This window comes from Notothenia rossii (assembly GCF_949606895.1).
Source record: "Notothenia rossii genome assembly, chromosome: 9".
In the NCBI taxonomy this organism is placed as follows: Eukaryota; Metazoa; Chordata; class Actinopteri; order Perciformes; family Nototheniidae; genus Notothenia; species Notothenia rossii.
The window spans coordinates 69,351,295-69,373,986 of NC_136907.1; the positions used below are offsets into that span (position 1 = coordinate 69,351,295).

Sequence of the window (22,692 nt, forward strand, 5' to 3'; positions counted from 1 at the left end):
CAAGCGTTTCAAAATAGGATTCGCTATAAACAATGTCCAAATCAAACCGATGTTCATGTTTTGCCATTAGGTGGAGACTTTTAATATACAAGGGTTAAAATGGGTTTTTAAGTATGGCAATTTGCATCTTACAATATGACAAACCCCTTTTCAAATATCCAAACAATTCATTGTGCAAAATGTAACACATTTTCGCATTTCAAAGTAAATGCACCAATCTAGAAATAGTGAGAATTAAGAGACTGGAGAATAAACAATCTTGTGCTCTTGTAAACAATGTCTTCAAAAACGTCATAACCGAGCATAAAGCCTTTTTAAGTAAAAAAATCCTAAACAACTGCTTTAATAATACATTTATTTTGTAAGCGCTTTTACAGGTGCTCAAATTCGCTTTTCAGAGGTTTTAGAAAAAAAAAATGTTGGGTTGATAGTGAAATGTGAAGATTCCCACTGCACATGAAGGCACCGTTTGGTCCAGGCTCTCATCACCGAGCAGCGGTGTTTTATTCCTCAAACTGAATTGATGCGCAGATGATCTGCGGATAATCCAAACCTCTATCATAAACATGGCGCAAATGTACCGTTAATCTAGATTAAGTCATACTTTTGTTTTACTTTTTCTCAGAAAAGTGGGCACTTTTTTTCAACTTCACAAATCGCGATTTTGGACTTTCCCTGTCAGAGGCGAGAACTCATTGCTTCAAATTAAATGTTTGAGCATTTAACATGCGTTACGAGCTGAGGGGCAGGATGGCGATGACACTGACCAACACATGTCATCTCCTCACAGGACTAGTTATTGTTTTCCAGTTACAAATAAGCTTCATGAAGCTGAAATCCGTGTATGGTAAGTAAATAAATATGTCTTGAATCTGCTAATAGGCCTACTAAAGTAAAATATTGTTTGTAAGTCATATTATGTATGTATATAAATCGGTACAATAAAGTAGCTAACATAACAAATTATCAACTTTAACCTTAGCTTTAAAGTTTCCTCCTGTGTGGTTCTGCGTCATCTTTTTGTTAGTTTTTCTTGTAATTAATGTTATAAATATTGTGTTATTGGTTTGAAAGATATGTTTAGTTCTACACCAATGCCTATATGCCAAGTACAGAAAATGTGGCAGATCTTTTGACATGTTCTTATCTTTCTCAGTGTGTTCCCTTGTGTTTGTGCTTAGCTAAGTGGAACATAGTTCATACAAAAATGTAGAATTGCAGAATTTTAATAATTTATAATACTCTCTTTGGAGATACCGGGGGAATACATTGACATTTCAGTGTCCTGTAGTTGTTGCAGCTTTATGGACAGTATGTGGTGCTTTTTGAAAGGTTTTCTCTGAAGCATCTGGGTTTGTTTTTACCTGGTTTGTGCCAGAACTTGTAGCTATTTTCTGTGGCAAACAACCCTTAACTTTTACCCTTACAAATGTTTATTTCCAGTTCAAAATAGTGAATGAGTGAGCTGTATTGAATTGCATAATAAGTCTCACTTGTGTTGATCTAAAGACCATTTTACACAATCTGAGTGGCAGTAATTGAACTCCATAATAACCAATAAAAGCTCTTGGTACCACTAAGATTATGTAGCATCAGAACACAGGGCCACCGTGTGACAGAAATATAGACACAACACCCACGTCAGCCCGGCCTCACATGCCTGGTCCTGGATCTGCTGGTGTGAAGAATGTGAAGCATGCTTTCACCCTCCGCTGTGAAAAGAGATATTAAGACGTTCTGTTGTCACTGGAAGAGTGGGGGGGGGGGGGGGGGGGGGCACTGACCAACAGGATTGCCACATGGCACCCACCGGGGGTTTGTTTATGTCCTTAGAGAGTGAGAAGGAGAGGCAGGAGTTTGTTTACTTATGTTTGAGATGTTCGAGGCATTCTCCACATTCCCTTAACTCACAGTTTCCTTTATTTATGTCCTTCTATGGAAGTTTAAAAAATCATTTGTTCCCCATCTTACATTTACAGTATGTTGTGTTTCAGTTTCCAAGCTCTTCATGGAAGCTTTATGTTTAACTCGAGTGAAACATGTGTGCATCATTTTAACTGATTTCCCCAAAGTGGAGCATGGCAGATTTGGTACCTTAAGATATATAGAAAAGCAACTATAAGATAAAAAAAAATATGAATTCAATGAGTATAAATAAGAGATTACAACGGAAAGAAAATGAAGCGGCCTCTATTTTGATTAGCTTAAATCACTTTTTGGAAAAAATGAACTTATCTCCCCTTGTTTGTTCCTCAGGAGTGTACGGCGCTGACCCCCCGGGAATGTCCTCTCCAGAGGGAGCGTGGTATGTGGTCACGGAGAACAACAGGCCCACCGAGAGGAGTCCCCGGGCCCCTGGCTGGGCTGCAGACAAGAGGGGCCACTACAGAGACAAGCACCAACCAGAGGAACCAGACCCAGAGCTGCTGATGGAGGAGGGACACGACAACTCCACTCAGATTGTGGTAAAGATATTTACCGAAAAGAGAGGAAGAAGTACAATTTGAAATATTTGAATAACTGAAAGTAACTGAATGTATTCAGTTTACGATTATAATGGCAGTTCTCCCGGATGAAAACTTGACAGAAATAGTTTAAATGTTGGTCTGAAATAATCTTATGGATCAAACTGTTCAATATGGTTATGATATAAATTAATGTTATACATAAACAGCTTACATTTTTTTTCCTGTAAGTACATGTGATGACATTTGGAGAATATTAGGCATTTTCTGTTTTTCATGTTTAATACATAGAAATAATTGGCAAGAAAGACTAGAGGGAAAAACTGAATGCAATTATTTTATAGAGTTTCTCAAAATGATTGTCCTCTTTGGAACAAGAATCTGAAAATACCGGAAATCCGCAACTAACACGACTCATTTATGTTATTTCTTAACTTAAGTTAGCCTTTTGTGATTGCTTGATGAGCAGCAGATGTTTTACTTTCCATACCTTTCAAAAGTTAAAACTCATAGCCTCACTTGCATTGGAGCTCACTTTTTACAGCTCCTTCCTAAAACACATGTCGTTTTTTTATATTCATCTTCACATAGTATTTTTTAAATGTTGATTTTAAAGTATTTCAATCCGTGTATTTTTGGCAGGATATTGATCACGCCTACTACACATCCAAAGTGTACGGCTCTGGAGACGGCAGAGATCTGTGGGTGAAGGTGGAGGAGGAGGACGAGGTGAAGCTGTGCGGCCTCCTGTCCAGCACCCACAGGCAGGCAGAGGTAACACAGCGTGGGAAGGAAGGGACAGTCAGGGTTATATTCAAATTAAATGTTGAAGAAGTTTGATTCCAATTGCTTTTGAGACATTGTGATATAGTGTGGCTCATCATATTACAGTTTATATTTATACTAGAACATAAACTGGGTTAACTCTCAGTCAGTAGCATTACAGCTACTTTTTTACAGGATGAAACATTCTGCTTTGTCTGCTCAGGGTGTCCGCGGGGTCTTAAAAAGTATTAAAAGTTGATAAATCAAATTTTTTTTAAACGGCATTTTCCAAGGTATTGCATTTTGTAGCTTGTTTTCAATAAGTATATCAATTGCCTGCCTGAATGTAATCATTGCGTAGGTGTGTAGTGTGATTCTGTGTAGTTTATTTATGGCGTCCCGTTGGATTTGACGTCATCTGAACAGGACATCGCACGCTCACTGCTCGATAGCGAGCGAAGGTCCGTTTACGCCGGTTGTTAAAACCTGTTAAACCCGAGCCTGTTTTTCAGGTTTCAGGCTCGAAAATGACATTCCCAGAACAAATGACCATATCTTCCCTTCTAAAAGGGTAAAATTAATAATCTTTTTTCTCAAAGTAATGATAAACCTGTGAGTTGGATGTTGAAAAGTCAGAATCAATATAGATGTTTTTTATGTTAAAGAAAATTCCGATTGAACATAGTAAAAAACTGTAAATGATAGTGTCCGTCCAAACATTTTTTTTTACTTATAGTGAAAACACTGTTGCTTGCAGATGTTGTGGTTTCGGACCCGCCGAAGGGTCCGTGGGGCTTAAGACATCGTTATGGGGAAATGCAAGTCTGCGTCCAAATGGTTGGAAGATAAGGAGGAAGGACAATCAATACTGTATAGTCAATGTGTGGTGTGTAACCGGTTAAAACTGAAAGTGGCGATGGGATCTTGAAATGTATGGAAAGGGTCTTAAAAAAGGGTCTTAATAGGGATTACATTTGACTTTCGGGTTTCGGCATATACCCTGCTGCTGCATAAGTGTATTTTTACCATCTTTAACAAACAGTTAATAACAGTTTTTCTCTCTCTCTTTTCCAGAGAGTGAATCTCTCCTTCGACTTCCCTTTCTACGGACATGTACTAAAGGAAATCACGGTGGCAACTGGAGGTAAATCTTTAACCACACGCGTCTTCTCATTGGGAGTCGAGAGCTCAGAGTCATGATGAGGCTCTTCATTCAAAGCAGTTTGAGATTTCATCTTTATTTGGGCTACAAATACAACCACATTATATGAATACAGACATTTTGGACTGGACGGGAGCAAGCTAAGCATTTAATATCAAGGTCAAAAAAGACGACCAAAGTCAACATGTTACTTGTATAAAAAATGAAGTTTATTTTTGGCACTAGCAATTGAGATAAGCTGATTAAAGCCCAAAGAGTCTGGACGCTGTTTCCTTTGGTAGCTTGAAAGTGCTCTAATTTCACTCTTTAAAAGCTGAACTAACCCTCATGCTAACCTCTGCGTGTGTTCCTCTCCCAGGATTCATTTACACCGGAGATATAATCCACCGGATGCTCACAGCCACTCAGTACATCGCCCCTCTGATGGCTAACTTCGACCCGAGTCTGTCCCAAAACTCTACTGTGGTTTACTTTGATAACGGTAGTAGACACTGTCATTTTACTCAACTGTCATCTGTTCTTCTTGTGTGGAAAATTGATCTTAAATGCATTTCAATCAGGAGAGACTTAGTTTGTAGTTGATAACATTTGTATTGCCGTATGTACAATAGCGTTTTGGAGATTAGACCCCATCATACTGTGATTAATTAAGGGGGAGGAGAAGCCGACTAGAGAGAGAAACCCCCCGGGGTCCAGACCCTGGTGGTGGTGGTGAGTACTAAGGGAATATAAAAGTCCGGAGTGATGAGGGTTCTTCTGGCTTGGATCTGAAAAACTGGAGGTGAAGGAGGTGGAGGAGGGTTGCATCAATTCTCTGAACGATGCTGTCAGGGGAGAGAAAGAGCAGATGTAAACCTTTTGCCAGGTGTGCTGTGATTGGCTGTGGGGAATAAGATGCAGCCGATTGGTTTAGCTGGGGTAAGTTGCGCCTTTGCTTACTGAGAAAGGGGCGAGTGAGTGAGGGAGAATTTGAATGAGCGCGTGGGAACCAGTCTTCCAGAAAGAACTTGTGCTGAGCTTCATTTCAATGACTGTGTTCATGCTTGTTCCCCCTGTAGGCACTGCCCTGGTAGTTCAGTGGAACCGGATCCACCTCCAGGACGACATCAGTCTGGGACCGTTCACCTTCCAGGCCGCTCTGCACAGCGACGGACGCATCGTGTTCGCATACAAAGAGGTGACATGTCCTCCCTCCTTCCTGTTCTCCTGTTAATGCGACACTCGTTTAGTTATACAGATTTATTTTTCAAAGATTCCTTTAGACATCAGCGACATCAGCTCTGAGAATCATCCTGTGAAGGTGGGCCTGTCGGACGCTTTTGTGGTGCTTCATAAGATCGAGCAGATCCCAAGTGAGTGGCACATTTGGTGTTTTAAAACTTGATTTTCCGACCATAGTTTTGCCAGCCAACTCTTTAAACAATTCTCTAAATCTCACTAGTTATTAACGACATCATATCCTCTCTGACACGCTGCAGATGTTCGTCGGAGAACCATTTATGAGTATCACAAGGTCGACATCCTCAAGTCCAAAATATCCAATTCTACAGCGGTGGAGATGCTCCCTCTCCCTAGTACGTACAACTTTTAAATTACTTTTGAAAATACATGTTTTGCAAAAATCCACAGTTTGCATTTGTTTCCGCTCAATTGTAGAAACTGAATAACTTGTGATGACAATACAGTATCAGCACGATGCTCGGTGCTAATGCATTTGGCTTTAACTCACAGAAGCCGCTCTTCCTCCTCGCTCTTCCTCCTCGCTCTTCCTCCTCGCCCTTCTCTGTTTTCTTTATTCTCAGCGTGTCTCCAGTTCTCCAGCTGTGGTCCATGTGTCTCTTCTCAGATCGGCTTTAACTGCAGCTGGTGCAGTCGGCTACAAAGGTAAACTGGAAATCCCTCAGAGAGCACAGAGCCACTAAATTCACATCCATCCTCCGCTGCTTTAGAGTACACAGATATCCAATGAAATGAAAATAGTATGAAATACAAAGAACGTGAATAGATTTTAAGGGAACATATTGCACTGCTAAAGAAGATGGCCACGTGATGAAGATATTAACATACTGTGTCTTACTGTTTACTCGATTTTAATGCACTATTATATTTAAGCAATAGCCCTCGACAGGCCGTGGTAAATGCTCAGTATATCACAGCTAAGGGGTTCGGCCCGACGAAAAGCAAAGTGCAGGCAGTTTGCTTTTCAACCCAACGGTATACAGTTTTTCTCAGACGCGGAGGGATACTGACTTGTTGTGAAAAGTAACTACAATTCTACCCGTGGTATACGCTCAGTATATCACGGCTAAGAACCAATCAGATTGCTTGATTTGTCTTGTCCGTTTTATAAATATATATATTTGGGTTGAAAAGCAAACTGTTTCATACTGGAACAAGAAAGCAGCGGAGAAGTAACGGGGCAGAAAGCCTCCTTTTTACGCAGCGGTCCAGACATAGACATCAAACGGCAAAACATATTCAGTGTGCAGTTCCTTTGGCATTAGGGCAGGGATATCTAGATACTTTTGAAGGTTTGACATAATGAATTTTGCTACTTTTAAAGCAAGCAACGATGTTTTCAAATCTGTAATCAAAGAGGTCCGCAAAAACGCTATCGACCAATCAGATTGCTTGATTTGACTTGTCAGTTTTATAAATATATTTCAATTTCTTCCGTTACGAAACAAACTTACAAAGCATAACATGGAAACATTTAAGATTAACTTCGACCTCCGGGGGGGTCTTACTATGGAGGAGTGGATTGAGCAGTGCCTATCTCCAGAAAAAAAAGCACCTAAACTACGACATGCAGAGCTACGTGAAGAGCAGGTAGACCAACTGGAAAAGTACCACCATTCAAAAGCTTTCTGATGCGGGTCTTGAAACAAAGCAGAGAAATTATGACCGTTAGTGGCCACAGGTGCGAAAGCTCTCTCCAGAGCTACTGGAAGCCCAATCTCGGGGACCGGAGAAAGTGGAGCAATATTCTCGCCACGCCAAGCAACAGCCTCGAACAACCTCAACCTATACAAGTGACCACGTAAGCCATGCTACTGATGCTGGACAGGTGTTCAGTGGATGCACAATAAACAGCAACATACACATAATGTAAATAAACAGCCAAATAATGGATCAACGCTCTCTGTCTAATATGTTCGCTCGCTGTTAGTGTTGTTGCATAGCAACCACCTTGCACTATGTTTTGTGCAGAAGGCAACGGAGGGACTATTTTATTTTGAACATCATTATTTACTAATAAAAACTATTTAAATTAGAGTGTGTATTTTTCTTTCATATTGCCACACTTGGTAACCGTTTTATAAAAGCAATAGCTCACTTCAGGCCGTGATATATGCTCATTATATCACAGCTAAGGGGCGTGGTTCGGCCCGACGCTATTGCTTAAATATATATACACACGTCTCTTATATTCAAGTTACTGCTGCACATGTTCTTCTCGTCTGTACTGGCAGCAAAGCTCCCTTCCTAAAGGGATTTCCATAAGGGATTCATTAGATCTCTCAATGTCCTTTTTGTTAGATATAAAGTCAGGAAGATACACACTTGATCAGATGAACTCAGAAGCCTCACTTCAGCTGGGCTGAATTCTCTCAAAATGAGGAACGCAGATACATTAAAATAGTTTTGGCAAAGTGTGCCCTTGCAGCCATTACAAACAGCTTTTCAACGAGGAGCAGGTGGGTGTAGTACTGGGATATACCTGAGACAAATATGGGCATACCCTTTAGGTAGGAACCAATTTATGTAAGCCCTGTTTCTCTCTTGCTTTACTACATGTGGAGCTATTCAATTGGAGATAGATATGTAAAGAAACATAACATTTGGTTTTGATAAAGCTTTATTGAGATTTGTCCCGTAAACACTTTGTCTTGAGCCTGAAATCACAGCTCGTGTACGTATTAATATCTACCGCCTTTCTCAGATGCTCCAGTGGCTTTGATCGTAACCGGCAGAACTGGGTCGACCTCGGCTGCCCGGAAGAGGTTCGGATTATTCTAGCATTTTAATAAAACTACAGAAAGTCAAATTCAGTTGAAACTTGTGTCTGAGTTTACAGCCGTTTGTTTTCCAGAGGAGAGATCCCCCCTGCCTCCGGCTCACAGACGTCAGCAACACCTCGTCTCGCCAACTCCCACATACGACCGCTGCTGTCTTGACGACCGCGATGCATCAGAGGACCTCCAGCACGCCCCCCGCCCCCCCCCGCAGGACGTCCCCCGCCACCCGCCCGCCAACACGCAGCAGCAAGAGCAGAGAAATAATATCCAGTGAGCAGCCTCCAACCAGCAGAGCTGCAGAAGGTCAGCTGACAGCATGCTTTCAGCCATCTAGTAAACAACGTGTGTTACTTAGAAAGTCCGACCACTACTTCTAATAGTCCTTGTTTTGATAGCTTAAAATGATGGAGCACAGATTAAAACAGATTAATACAATTAAAGATAAAATCAAAGATAGAAATTAAAAATGATAAAATAACTATAAAATAAGAAATTCATTAAAATGAACATATATACATATTGGGTCATATATACATATTGATAGGGAAATGTACATTTTTACAACAGCAGATAGTGCAGATAAAGTAAAGAGAATAGACTTACATATAAACAAATAATAATAACTAAGTATGCATACGTTTTTACTAATAAAAAACACAATCAGTAACAAAAATAAATAGCAGATAAGTACACCATGGTTAAAAAAAAGGGACCATATCAAATTAAAGAGGTAGCTGGTGCCGTTTGCCGATTGTTAACAAGTTGAAAGAACAAATAAAGGGTGAATGACACGAGGGTACGTTCTGTATGTACAGGTAGTGTTATTGCACATCAGGGGTTTTACAGTCATGTAATGTAAATGTAAGAAAAGTCATTACAGTTAAAGTTACATAGTTCAGCTCAGGGGAGGGGGGGGGGGGGGGGGGGTGTCCTTCCCATCTAGAGTTCACCCTTGTTGTCTGTGCATGGTAACACAGCGCATTGTGTAAAGGCTGACAGTCAGGGGGTCAACTGGTCAGATATTTCCCAGCCCTCTGTCACAGCGCCATGTTAAATACTGCATAGTGTCCTCAGCTGCTGAAGGATGACTCGATGTATGTGTGCGTCTCTGCAGAGTATAGGACGGCTGCAACGTCCCACTCTATAAAGCACTCAGACTTTAGTTGTCTTTTAGCTCTTGATTTTTATTCTGAAAAAAACCAGTCCCAAAGTTGATCCCAAAACATCTTTGAAAAACTAGAATATTCAAGATGCAAGGCTTTTATTGTCATGTGTGCATAGCTACCGTGTAGTCACAATGAACATATTAGGTCACAGGCTCCTCCAACACAATAAAACAGATGTAAGAAAACATCAAATATGGATGTTTCGTAAAGATTTACTTCAAAAGGAGAGTTTGGATTGGGTAAATTAAAGTGATTATTTGCAAATGGCCGCACACTTTTTGGGGACCTACAACAATGGTTTGTAGTGTAGCAGTGTCTCATTACAAATTCAGAATAGTAAAGTTGAGTACTTCTGTACCGCCTGAAAAAGCTGAATTACATTTGAGTCAAAAGATGCTTCTCCATGTATCATTAATGACCTTATGTTTGCTTTCTTTCTCTAGATGACACAAAGATCTCTCTGCACATCAATGAAGCAGGTAAGTAATTCCCCTGCTGTGTGTCTGATCGACATTTTGGTCATTATTTTCAGCAGTTTTCAAGCAAAACTTAAGTCAAAATGTAAATATTTGCATTCGACCTGATAGTTAAAGCCACAACGTGTGAACTATTTATATGTTTCCAGCGCTGAAATATCTGCATGAGCTTCTTTAATTATATTAAGTCCTTTTGACGAGGAGATGCACATCGTCCAGGTCTATAACCTATAAACCCTCTCTGTACAGCCCGACACCAGGACCCCCCCGCAGAGTGCGACGAGCGGCTGCAGACTGGGCTGCTGGCGGGTATCGTCATGGTGATAGTTATTATGGGAGCTGCTGTCTTCATGTCCGTCTACATGTACACCCACCCCACCTGCAGGGCCAGCCTCTTCTTCATGGAGGTCAGTGACCCCAAAACCACAAAACTGAAGCTATGACACACTTCCTCTGCACCCTTCTATGTAAGTTAAATACAAAATATGCCTTTTATGAGTTTTATTATAACATTCAAAAGGTTCTCTTGGCCTAAAAAGTTATTATATTATTTATAATAGTGCAATGTACTGTGGAAGATGTTTTAGGGACGTTCTGCAATGCAGAAAAACACCTCTCATTCCAATACGTTTAAATACATAAAGGGTATATAGTTCTATGTTCTGGTCTACAAAGGTTTTTTATATATTATGTCGAAGTAATCCTTGAACAAACCCATGTTTTTGCTCATTTCTCCGTTGGTTATTCCCCCTCAGCGGCGGCCCACCCGCTGGCCCATCATGAAGTTCAGACGGGGGTCCGGCCACCCCTCCTACGCTGAGGTCGAGGCTCCGGACAAAGACAGCGCGGCCGCCATCGACCACAAACAGTCGTTCGTGATGTCGGACCGAAGAGAGAGCGAGCAGAAAGAAGGATTCATAGTTCCCGACCAGAGGGAGCGCTTCTTAGTGTCAGAGAGCTCCTGACCCAAAACTACGTATCCCAGAAGGCTTTGGGACAGAGCTGGATCACTATGTGAGGGAGACTTATTATTTTCCTCATTTGAGCATTAAAGGAGAAAAACACAGAACCTCCATGAGGAAACAGCGAGGACAGAATAATGTATTCACACTTTGCTTCACATCTGATAACCCATGAGAGTATTTAATACATAAGAACTACATTTACTTTTCTCAGGTCACTCGTTCGTGTTTACTGCGGCGTCAGAGGTGACGCCGCTGGATGTTTGTTTTCAGACCATTTCTTTCTGAAAGACGTCTGTTATATATGTGTCGTTCCCACACCTTCCTCACAAGCAGGAATCTCATGTTCGGGTGTCACATCCTCATCTCAAAAATACAGGCTACATTCCTCACCATTACACCCACCTTCACCGGAGCACAGCGTCTCACGGCTGTTTACCTCGGAGAGACACATTCATACAGTAAGGCAACGGGTCTTTTTAGAGTTTACTTTATTTTCTGAACTAAGTAAGAGGCAGAAAACAACATGCTGATTGGTTTGCTGTACATCACAACATTTCAAACATACATATCTATATTTATTTTACACATGATACAGTCTAGCACCAAACTTGTCTACATTATTTCCCATGTATCTGTATATTTGTGGTATATCGGTAAAAATGGTGTAAATGCAGGTTTTAAACGATCACTTCAGTTTCTTTTCGGTCATTATACAATGTTTGTATAGCTGTTTTCATCAGCAAGGTAAATGGACTACTACTGATGTTAAAAATGAATCTAAATCAAATATTTTCATTAAAACAAGATTTCTTGTCCTCTGCTGTAATACACTAGTGTAATCATTTCAGTTTTATCCCACTTTGTGGAAATAAAAGAGTTTTAAAAGACAAGTTAGTGATTTTCTGCCGAGCTGAAGGGTTAACCCTCTCCTCTTCACCAGATTACCTCAAACGTTATACGGCAGATATGTCTACTGTACATGTTGAACAGTTGACAGGATAAACAGTTTCAGAGACACACAGCGCTGATCCTGTGTTATTTGAGGCATGTTAGTCTAAATGAAATAAATGAAGGCACGCTGTCCTGCAGGAGCAGGCGAAGGCACTGCTGAGGTCTCGCTCAGACACTTAGTTTTCCTCTGAGAGAGAGATCGAACAAAAGGCAGGAAAAATCAAATTATGCATTAATTTAAATGTAATTTCAAATACAAATACATCACTGCATATTGAACACATTCTTGTCTCAACTACACCTGTATCTCTTGTTTCTTTTCAATGTTATGGTGTTGAGATAAACAAAAGCAGCGGCTGGTTATTAATGCATCTTTGTATAAAAACGTTTGGACAAGTACGTCTTATAATTAGTTTTGTGTCTCCAAAGATTCAATAATGAGACTACAGTATAACTGCATACAAATATTTCCCATACCGAACGTTACATTTAAGTATATTCACAACAGTTAGTATGCAAACCAAAAAAAAATCTGTAGTAAAATGTTAATCTAAAAACACTCTTAAACCATCCAAGTTAAATATATTTGATCCTGCTAGTATAAAACATATAGGTATGTTAATTATTTTACACCGTCTACAAAAACATGAATTGAAACAATTCATATGTATTGCATCACACAGGCAGTAGGTTTCCTATAATTATTACACACTCCTACCTTTGACAGGTGGAGCAGGAAGTCTCCTCCTCTGCTGCCTCGATGAGTCCACAGTGACCGGCTGCAAACACACAAGACACAACACCAGTTTGAATTCTTGCCCGAGCTGTTTGACATAATGTTGTGGTACTTAACCCTAATCCTATGGTCTTCGTTTCCCCGCGGTGTTCGCTGTCAAATTTGACCGGTCGGGTCATTCCTAGCATTCGGTGCCATTTAGGTCCCCACCACATTATATCATATATTTTGAATTTAAAAAGGTCTAATGCTTATTTTTTAAAAGCTTGGTTTTAAATGTTTATACCCTCTACCATAAAACAACAATGTTATTTAGCCAGGATATTAAAAATTATAAATAATTACTCAGATTTTAGCACAAGTAGGCCAAATTGCTGTGTCCCCAATCATGTTTGCTCAACTTCTGTAACAGATATACAAAAATAAATCAAAGAAATACAAACAAATTCTACATTTTTGTGAGTGTTGTATGACCCTTTTGCTAATTATCCTCACCAAATTGAAATTGTTGTTATTAATTAATTTGTATTGAAAATAAAGTGTGCGTCCCCTGTTTGAATGTCCCCCCTGTTACTCTGATTTGAATCCCTCTGGACACGCCCCTTTACTATTCTACTATGTGTATGACTCAAGAAGAAGAAGGATACATTTTGAGCGGGAAATAATCTTCAAGAAGCAGAGTGAATGCGTTCTTCCTTCAACGTTTTTCTAATGTTTTAAAGAACTTAACTATTGCGGTAAAGCATAAAATGTCCACCCTGTTATGCTCATTTTTAGTGGAACAGATCATTTGTTTTATATTTAGAAAATATGGTGAATATATCTATCAAATATATGTTTCTGTTGTCACCAAGTGCTAGCTTGATTATCATCACACATGTAGCAATAGCCAAGTTTAGCCTAAAATGTCCACCCTGTTACTATTTTTCACAGTAACAGGGTGCACACACAGTAACTGGGGATGGTAAAAAAAAAAAAAATGGACCAAAATATTTTTCTTATACTTTAACAAGCCATCATTCAGATTAAATAAAAAAAAAACATGGAAAATTATGTTTTTTATTTTTGAATACCCTAGCTGAAATGGCACCGAATGCTAGGAATGACCCGGTCCTGTTTTAACTGCTATTACATTAACACAAAAACCATTAATCATCACCACATTTCATTTAACACCCTTTCAAACTGTAAATATTGTATCAGACTACTGGTATACATGAAAAACTGCAGTAAATATACAAAGAATAGACACTGAACATGTATTGCGTGTGCCAGGTGTGATTCACATGGGGGGATTGGGCACATAAGGGGGGGGGGACACATCTAGAGTATGTGTGTGTGTGTGGGTGTTTGTGTGTGTTTTGTCTGATCCGGATGGTTACTAATTCCATTTCTTTATGGCGGTCATTTTTGACCGGGAACACCATGGGTGTTACAAAGTTTACTAAATCATCCAAACTGTAATGAAAGTGGTGATCAGCAATTGTATATGTTCAAATGTCTACTGTGAAGGATATCATAAAGCCTTAATGCAATCAAAAGTTATGATTGATGAAATTAGTAAATCGGTCAGATTTGACCCGAAGACAACAGGAGGGTTAATAGGAGATGATAATAATTTAAAATAGATGTACCATAAATGGAACGGTCCGGGTCTTGGTGAAGCGGGCCTGCTGTGTGTCCACATTCAGGCCCGCACTCTTCAGAGCAGCAATTCTGGCCGAGATGTCAGAAATCTGAAGCAGGAACAACAGAAACATGTTTGATTAAGATCACACAGATGTTGTTACGGTTGTCTTTCCAATATGAAACCTTTGACTACAGCGCCCCCATGAGGCCGATCTGTGTTTCATCAACTTTTCACACAGATCCCAAACATGGCAGTAAGTATTTAAAGGTCACCTATTATGCAAAATCCACTTTTTAATGTATTTTAATTTTAACATGTGTCCCATCTGTGTAAAGAGATTCTGAAAGTTTCATAAAAAATGATTCTCTCTCTTTTTTGTCCTGATCCATTTCTATAAAAACCTGTCTGAGAATGAGCTGATCAGATTTTGGCCACTTTATGATGTCATAACGATTTTCTGGCTTGTGTAACCATTAGCCAATCACCAACCAAGGTAACCCCCCCCCCCTTATCGCCTGAATCTCCTCCTAGAGCACCATTGTGTTCTTTTTAACCAAATCTCTCTCAGAGGGGCGTGGGGAGCGGCTCCTTATTTTCATCTAAAGTAACAGACAGAGAATCAGCACTTTGGAAACAGGGCTGAAACCGAGGGGATTATGGGATGCTGCAATGATCTGATTGGTGTTTGGAGCCAAACACTTCAGAGACATGTTTTGTATATATCTGAGACCTATAATATGTTGATGAACAACAGTGTAATGGGGGACCTTTAATATACAATGTTCAGCTAAAAACAGAATCACACATGGACCCACCTGCAGCTCAGACTGCTGCACCCTGGCGGCGGCCGAGGCGACCTGCTCCTCCAGGAAGCTGAGCTCCAGGCCGGGCGTGTCGCTGCAGACGGCGCGGGCGACCTCCTCCAGGTCTCCAAGCTCCGCCTCCAGACTGAACACCTCTCCAGCCGCCACGTACACCTGCAGCCAGGGATTTTGGGCCCCATGAAAAGATGATCACATTGGTTACTTAAACATTTTTTTCTTAATGTTCTAAACTTTTTGGGCCCCTGTCAGTCACGGGCCCTTAGAATCATCCTAACTTTTCACCCCCTTACGGCGCCCCTGCCTGCAGCACGTCCAGGTTAACACAACAGTAACTGCTAAACTTGGTCTTTTAAAAATTGGAAACATATGCAATTATCTGAATTAAACCCGTTTATATATTGTGTTTTTCTAGGAAAGTCAACTTAGTAGCCCATGGCAAATTTTAATTAAAATTATGTAAGAAAATACTATAGCAACACATATATTTAAAAAAATATTTAAAAAGGTTTTACAACATACTTTGTTGCAGTTGATTTCAAATATTAAGTTAGTTTCTTCAATAATGACCGATTTGTGCATTAACAGCTTCAACTGAAACGTGTCATCAGTAGCTTCACACTCTTCAAACAGAGCCATCTGCAGTGAATACATATAAAAAGCTGATCTTACGTTCTCCTCCAGTCTGGAGAACTGCTGGTCCAATTTCTTGGGGTCGGTGTGGGGGGGCAGCGGGGTGCAGGGTGGGGGGCCGTCTCCTCCCCCCTGCAGCAGCAGCTCCTCAGTGGCATTCAAAACCTTCAGGACCTCCGTGGTGATGCTGCACAGAGACACCGCCGAGTACCTCTGACACCGAGGAAAACATTTCAATTTCACTTACGTATGCCCAAAGAAAAAACACTACACTGGAGTCAGGAACAGGGTGGGTCATGTATGCTTCTTTTCCTAACTGCTTTGCTAATCATGGATATTATATGCAAATGATATATATGGGAGGCTGTGGCTCAGTGGTTAGTGTGCTGGACTTCGAATCAGAGTTTGAGCCCCACTGCAGTCAGCATGTCGTTGTGTCCCTGGGCAAGACACTTCACCCCAAATTGCTCCTGTGGGGATTGTCCACAGTACTGAATGTATGTATATAGACAAATACACAAATATATGCTGTCTATAGGAAATACTGGTTGATGTGGTCATGGTGACGGCTGGATGTTGGTGTTGTGAGTTATTCGTTTATCACATGAGAGATTTTTGATAAAAAGTGTCCATAAAGCTGAAAACTCATTCACACTATTGCTTTGAACAAACACAAGGGGGAGGGGGATTTATCATATCCACAGTGAATAACTTGAATGGATGAAATATAATTCATTCAGTGCAACAAGCATACCAGCATATTGAAAGAAGACAGAAATGAGATGAAAGCATTGAGAGAAGAACGTGTGATTAAGTGAAATGAAGCCTTTATGAAGCCAACGCTAGATCTCACCTGCTCCAGCAGAGTGGATATGAACTGAATAGTTTTGTAAAGCTCCAGGTCGCTACCCTACAGCACACAGAGAACCACAGAAGAAGAAAACACAGGACAGACAGGGGAAGTCAGCATCAGGCAGAGTTGTGTTAGTAGTTAGTTAGCAAAGGAGAAATGAGCTCAAACCCAGCTACGTAGAAGTTTATAATGCTCAGCCTCTCCGAAACAGAACCTGTTGATATGGAAATATTAGGTTTCTCTTCTCATCTCATTAAATTCCAAATGTAAACCTGTAAATGTGCCTCATGCTAAGATATTTAAACTACATTAGAAACCAAATTGATAGAACATGAGTTATGTGTGTGTTGTTGTTTTTGTTGGTGAAAGAAGTTGCATGGTAGAAAACGATGCACTAGAACCCAACTCAACTAGCAGATGCTAATTGACTAATTTAAAAGACAATGTATTGAGATATTTATATTAGATTTACCGTAATTTTCGGACTATAAGGCGCACCTGTAGCTACAGAACATGTACTGCGCTGTGTAAACTGTATCACATAGCGTCTCAGACACACAAACTTTTCAACTTTCAAACTTAAACGGTGCGCTCCCAGCGCACGTACCGGCAGTGATCTACAGCAGTGGTTTTCAACCAGTGGTACGGGGACAAACTGTCTCGCTCTCGTAATGTCTGTCTGTCTTGCTCTCGTTCTGTCTCTCGTACCACTCTCGGTTCCACTTTGACTTTTGCGCGCTACCTGTCTCACTCTTTTCCGGCCTCCAGCTTTTCCTGCTGGAGCCCGCCGCTTAAAGGTGGGGGGCGCGGACCGGCCATAGAGCCCATAGAGTTAAAGGTGGTGGACTGTAACCTGTAAAATCCATAGATTTAGGAGGTCCCCTAGTGGCCGTTAGCTGTAAAAATCCATAGATTAGCCGCACCGTTATATAAACCGCAAGGTCGAAAAATGGGAAAAAAGGCGCGGCTTATAGTCCGAAAATTACGGTCGATGCTTTGAGAGGCCAGGCAGAAGAAAGACTAGCATCAAAAGCTCTCAGCGTGCTGTAAAGGTGTGTTTTAATGCTTCTAAATTCATCGATTGAATTGATTCATCTCTTTCAATTTACACAGACCCACTTACAGTAAATGTAATAATCTCAACACATTGTTAGCGGGGGACATAAAAAGTGTTATAAGCAGGTTTTGAAGCAGCATCGGATTGTGCTCCTCTTGCAGGGAGTGATCATCATCAGTGTGCAGAGCGAGACAAAAAATAAAGGTCTTACATTTTGAATCTCCTCAGGTGACAGTAGACCGTGAGGAGAAGACGTGCTGCTCTGCTCCATGTCCTCCACACTGTCTTTGGTTTCTTCACGTCTCTCATCTGTTTCTTTAACTTCACGATCCCCCCGTGTCTCCGTCGTTGTCCCCTCCTTCAGGACTGCTCCTCTTCTTCCCTCATCACCCACTTCTATTCTCTCACCTGTCTGTTTGACCTCAGGTGTCTCTCCCATGGCTGCATGTACGTGTCCTTCTTGTACATCTGTGTCTTCCCCCTCATTCTCCTTCCCGCCTGTAGCGTCCTCACTCTCCTTGTTCCTGGAAATGTCTCCTCCAACTTGCTCGTTTCCTTTGACTGCCTCCTCTGATACCTCAGTGCTTCGTGCATCGACAGCGCTGTCCTCCAATCCCCCAACTGTTGCACTCTCTTCTATATCCTCCGTTTCTATATTTCCGCTCCTATCTTCCGTAGCTTGGTCCTCTAATGTCCCGACGACCTGCATGTCTTCCAAAGTCATCATCAACATGCTGCTGATGATCCTCTCGAACTCCGCGTCGTCCACATCGCTGTCTGTTTCTGCGTCCTGGCCCTCTTCTTCTTCTATCTCTTCCACTTCCTGTTGGACTTCTGCTTTGTTTAAGATGACCTCCTCTGTCTTCTCAGCTTGTATGACGGTTTCAAACTCCATCTCGTGTCTCCTCTCTGAGGCCTTAGCTTCTTGAACCGCCTCCTCTTCCAACACCTTTTCGTCACACACGTCCTCAGCTGGTGCTCTCTCCTTCATGCCACCCTCCTCTACCTCTGTTCCATCTTTAACGTCACGACTCTCAGTCTTTCTTTCCTCCTTTTCACCCATCACATCAAACATGTCCACGTCTACCTCTTCAAAGGACTCTCTCGGGTCTCCCACAATCTCTTCCCTCTCAATTCCTTCTTCGTTTGCTTCCTCCTCGTCCTCCGTCTCTCCAACTCTCTCCAGCTCATCCTCAGAGGAAGAGAACTGAGAGGCGCTGACCAGGCTGGCCAGATCTCGGAGTCGAGTGTTCTGGACGTCCAGATGTTCCTGCTGCATCTTCCACAACGTCTCCCCCTCCTCTTCGCCTCTTCCTACGCGGTCCAACTCGTCCTCCGTGGAAGAGAACAAGGTCGCGTTGGCTTGGTTGACTAATCTGCACACTTTCACCGTCAGCTCCTCTTCCTCCTTCTTCTCTTCTTCTTCTTCTTCTTCTTCTTCTTCTTCTTCTTCTTCATCCATGACTCCAGCTCTGTCCAGCTCGTCCTCTGTGGAGGAGAACTGGTTGGCCCGGGCTTCTTTCTCTAGCTGACAGAGTTTTGAGTTTAGTCTCCCGACCTTCTCCTCCTCTTCCTCCACGTCTTCATCCTCGTCTTCGTCACACTCGGCGTCACTCTGGCCAACTTTGTCTAACTCGTCGTCCGTTGAAGAGAAGTATGTTCGTCTGGAGTGTGCGACGAGTCTGTACAATCTGCTTTCCATCTCTTCATCGTCCCCTTCCTCTTCCTCAGGGTCGATCTCCATCCTCCAAAGACCCTCATCTTCCTCATATCCGTCCTCCCTTTCTTGTCTCTCTTCCTCCCTCTGTTCATCATCTCTCGCTCCTCCACCCTCAGCCTCTTCTTCTCCGCTGGAGGACTGAGAAAATTGCGGTTGTGACGTGAGCTCTTGCTCCGTCTGATTGGCTCCACTTCCTGTGATGTCACTCTCAAGGTCATCAGACTCAGGGGTCGAGGCTCCAGAGGTCAAAGTGTCCGGGGTCGCAGCCTCATATGTTTGTTGGTGACGGTCGTCTTCCTCGCTGTCCTCCTGTGACTGTAAGGAAGAATAGAATTCAGAATAAATGTATATTTCCTGAGGTCCTACCTTCTGTTATCGTCACGAGATGTGCATTTGAGTATATTCACTTTTCTACATGTGGGGAAATTCAATCCAGCTAGTTATATTTATAGAGAGCACAGCAGTGCTTCTCCTCTCACTATTATTACCGATGAGGAAACACAGGATATTTGTAGTTATTTTATATTAAAATATATATATATGATATTTTAGTTCATCAGGAATAAAGTTCACATTTTATTCATTTTTCGTTTAATCTTATTTAATCAACTTCCTTGATTATTTAATTCATCATTTCATTGTTGCTGATCATTTTGAGTCGTTTGTTTTAACAGCTCTGTTACCTTTTACAATATCAGCGAGTTGTAAAGACTTTAAGACATGCTATAGAACCATGTTCATCAGTTTCATTATTTTAATTCAACTCTTTTCTACTTGTAATTATTAAAAGATCCTCTCATTTCATCTGTTCTTAGTTTCTTGAAATGATATTTCCTACCCGCACAGAAGAAGACAGCTGTTTTTTACTCCTCCTTTTCTTCCGGGATCTCCTCACTTTCAGAAGGTCTGGCTCTGCAGCCACCTCTCCCTCCTCTTCCTCTCCATTTCCCTCCACGTTAAAGTTCACGTCGATGATGCTCGTCCTCCTGGAGGATGCCGGTTTCCTGATCTCAGCGGGCACCTTCCTCTTAAAGAGCGCCAGCAGAGATCTGGGCTTCCTCTCGCCCTCCGAGTCGCAGAACAGCTCGTCTCTGTTGCCCGGCAGCTGGAAGGGGGTCCCGTCCTGCAGGTTCGAGTCGGCCATCTTCCTGTGGATCTCCTGCAGGACGCCGCCCCACGAGCTGTCGGCTTTGGTTTCGTTATCGGAGCTCACTCCCTCGTAGGCGGACACGACTTCAGCCTCCCTCTCCAGGGCGCTGAAGAACGGGCTCTTCCTCTTCGTCAGCAGGCCGGGGCGGGGCAGCTGGGCGCTCTGCAGGGCCATCCAGTTCCCGTCTGGACTCTTCAGCACCGACGACACCGCTGCCAATGTGAGCGCACACATCATGCAGAAACAGACACATTATGGACAGTCATTTATGCTAAATAAATAAATGAACCAATCAAAAGGAGGATGCGTGGTTGGTTTTTAAAAGTTAAAGAGGAGTAGGATCTCACCAGCGTTGTCCAGCCGGTCGACACTCTTCCAGGTCGGCAGAGTGCCTCCCTCCTTCTTCTTCAGCGTTTGAGTGCTTTGTATTTGATCGGCAGGATTATTGTCCAGCAGGGAGAAAGCAGAGTGTGACCTCTGAGAGGAGAGCGATCAAAATAAAAGTTATTGTCACTGGGAGTCTGCAATAAGGTGAAGTTAATAGAGCCTGTTAACAAGTTTAACCAGCAGGTGTCACCACACAACTGAGAAGTGTTTTAGAATAGAAAACCTTTTTGATCACTTGAGTTGTGTGATATTATTAGTTTGTGAAAACTGGTGCATTAATGTGGTTTTTAATTCTCTTATCAAATAGTTTTCTGTTATATTAAATGGCTTATATAAAACCTTAAAATCAAACCTTCTGACTTTTTGTACATAACCACTAGTTTAATCTTTACTAATAACTATAATACCATTTAAAAAATAATTGTTTTGAACACATCCCTGTTCATTTACTGCAAAGTCAAACTAAAGCGAGACGTTTTTACCCAGAGGCCTGGTTGGTGTTCAATGGAGCTGGAGGCTTGATCACAGTCAGGATGATGAGGAAGATGAAGGTCAGTGATGTTTTCAACCTGGTCATATTCTGCCTTCATCTCAGCCAAAGTGTGTCTCCTACTAATAATCTAAGAGACACAGGAGCTGATTAGTTCTTAGGATTTCTCTGTTCAAATGCAGACATCAAACATCAGCTGATTTCCTCTCTCAATATGTTCAGGATGTTTTTAATATGTTAGGAGTAGAAAAACAGATGATTGAGTATTACACATTGGATTTTTAAACAAAGTGAGTCAACCGCACCATACACTATAAAACTGCTACTGTGCAAAGTGTGTATTTGCAGCTCAGGAGGGAAAATCTGTTTCCTTTCTTACTTTCTGCACAATAGTTTTGGACAGTTCCTCAACGAGCTGTCCTCTGTGCTCCCGCAGGTACAGAGCCTCATTCTGCTTCTCCTGGTAAACAAACAAACAAACAAACAAACACACAAAGAAATTAGAAAGCTATTCAGCACCACACACACACACACAAATACAAAGCATAAGCTGATTACGCCTCTAAACGTATGCTCTACATATACATATTTGCTGTACTAAGTTCAAAAGCTTTGGGATACGGATTAGTGTGGAGCAAATATTTTCGAACATACGGTAGTGTTTTAGAAAGTGGCTGCGGAAACAGAAGTGTACTTTGGCATTTAACTTGCAGATAGTGATGGAGTTGCTTTAGCAAAAATATCCTGGGACAGCAAAATGTATTACACTTAATATAAAAAGGGCAACACAACCCATCAGTGTTCATGGTTGTTCATCATGGTTGTCGTCATTGAGTCTCTTTGTGGTCGTTTTCCAGCTCTTGGAGTTACTTTGAGTCTCTTTGAAGCGATTTTTGTGTCTTTGTAGTTGTTTTGTCTCGTTCTGTAGTTGTTTTGCATCTCCTGAAGTGATTTTGTACCTTTTATTTAGTGACACTTTGCAGATGAAGCAGAACCCTTCAAAAGCAAGCATTTGGCATTTATGTAGTTTAAAAAAAATGTAAATTACTTCTTTGTTATTTTATCTGACAGTGTTTTTAATTTGTGATGTAAACTTATGTGAAATATGGCCAATAACCCTTTTCTTTTTGTGGCCTCACAATGGCCCTGATGTTCTTTTATACTGGAGTATTAAACCGTGATTTGGATTGCAGCGTAATCCCGATAGTTTTCTATAATCTGATTTAAACTCTGACCCAAAAGAGAA

General features: G+C 41.5%; 2 protein-coding genes across 4 annotated transcripts in view; one reads left to right on the plus strand and one right to left on the minus strand.

Annotated features, from left to right (window-relative positions):
* The first annotated feature begins 532 nt into the window (after positions 1 to 532).
* Positions 533 to 11,025, plus strand: plxdc2a (plexin domain containing 2a). 2 transcript variants are annotated; one of them, XM_079649597.1, is made up of 14 exons: positions 533 to 847; positions 2,257 to 2,465; positions 3,108 to 3,239; positions 4,305 to 4,374; positions 4,751 to 4,873; positions 5,451 to 5,569; positions 5,645 to 5,744; positions 5,871 to 5,966; positions 6,195 to 6,276; positions 8,336 to 8,396; positions 8,486 to 8,714; positions 10,021 to 10,056; positions 10,303 to 10,460; positions 10,809 to 11,025. In XM_079649597.1, exons 1-14 carry the CDS (start codon positions 727 to 729, stop codon positions 11,016 to 11,018), a joined length of 1,746 nt encoding a protein of 581 aa, XP_079505723.1. In that variant the 5' UTR covers positions 533 to 726; the 3' UTR covers positions 11,019 to 11,025. The 2 variants fall into 2 exon arrangements, with proteins under 2 accessions (XP_079505723.1, XP_079505724.1); XM_079649598.1 differs by having other exon boundaries at positions 10,303 to 10,520; positions 10,809 to 10,946.
* Positions 11,026 to 11,089: 64 nt separating this feature from the next.
* Positions 11,090 to 22,692, minus strand: part of myripa (myosin VIIA and Rab interacting protein a) — a 29,037-nt gene continuing 17,434 nt past the window's right edge. Inside the window, exons 7-17 of one of the 2 annotated variants that reach the window (XM_079649594.1) lie at positions 21,826 to 21,906; positions 21,439 to 21,576; positions 20,917 to 21,046; positions 20,258 to 20,781; positions 17,911 to 19,734; positions 16,643 to 16,699; positions 15,829 to 16,002; positions 15,151 to 15,312; positions 14,340 to 14,441; positions 12,688 to 12,748; positions 11,090 to 12,156 (exon numbers count right to left, since the gene is read on the minus strand). In XM_079649594.1, the coding sequence (XP_079505720.1) occupies positions 12,146 to 12,156; positions 12,688 to 12,748; positions 14,340 to 14,441; positions 15,151 to 15,312; positions 15,829 to 16,002; positions 16,643 to 16,699; positions 17,911 to 19,734; positions 20,258 to 20,781; positions 20,917 to 21,046; positions 21,439 to 21,576; positions 21,826 to 21,906 (3,264 nt within the window). In that variant the 3' untranslated portion in view covers positions 11,090 to 12,145. The remainder of the gene's footprint in view (positions 12,157 to 12,687; positions 12,749 to 14,339; positions 14,442 to 15,150; positions 15,313 to 15,828; positions 16,003 to 16,642; positions 16,700 to 17,910; positions 19,735 to 20,257; positions 20,782 to 20,916; positions 21,047 to 21,438; positions 21,577 to 21,825; positions 21,907 to 22,692) is intronic. The other variant, XM_079649595.1, reaches the window with a different exon arrangement.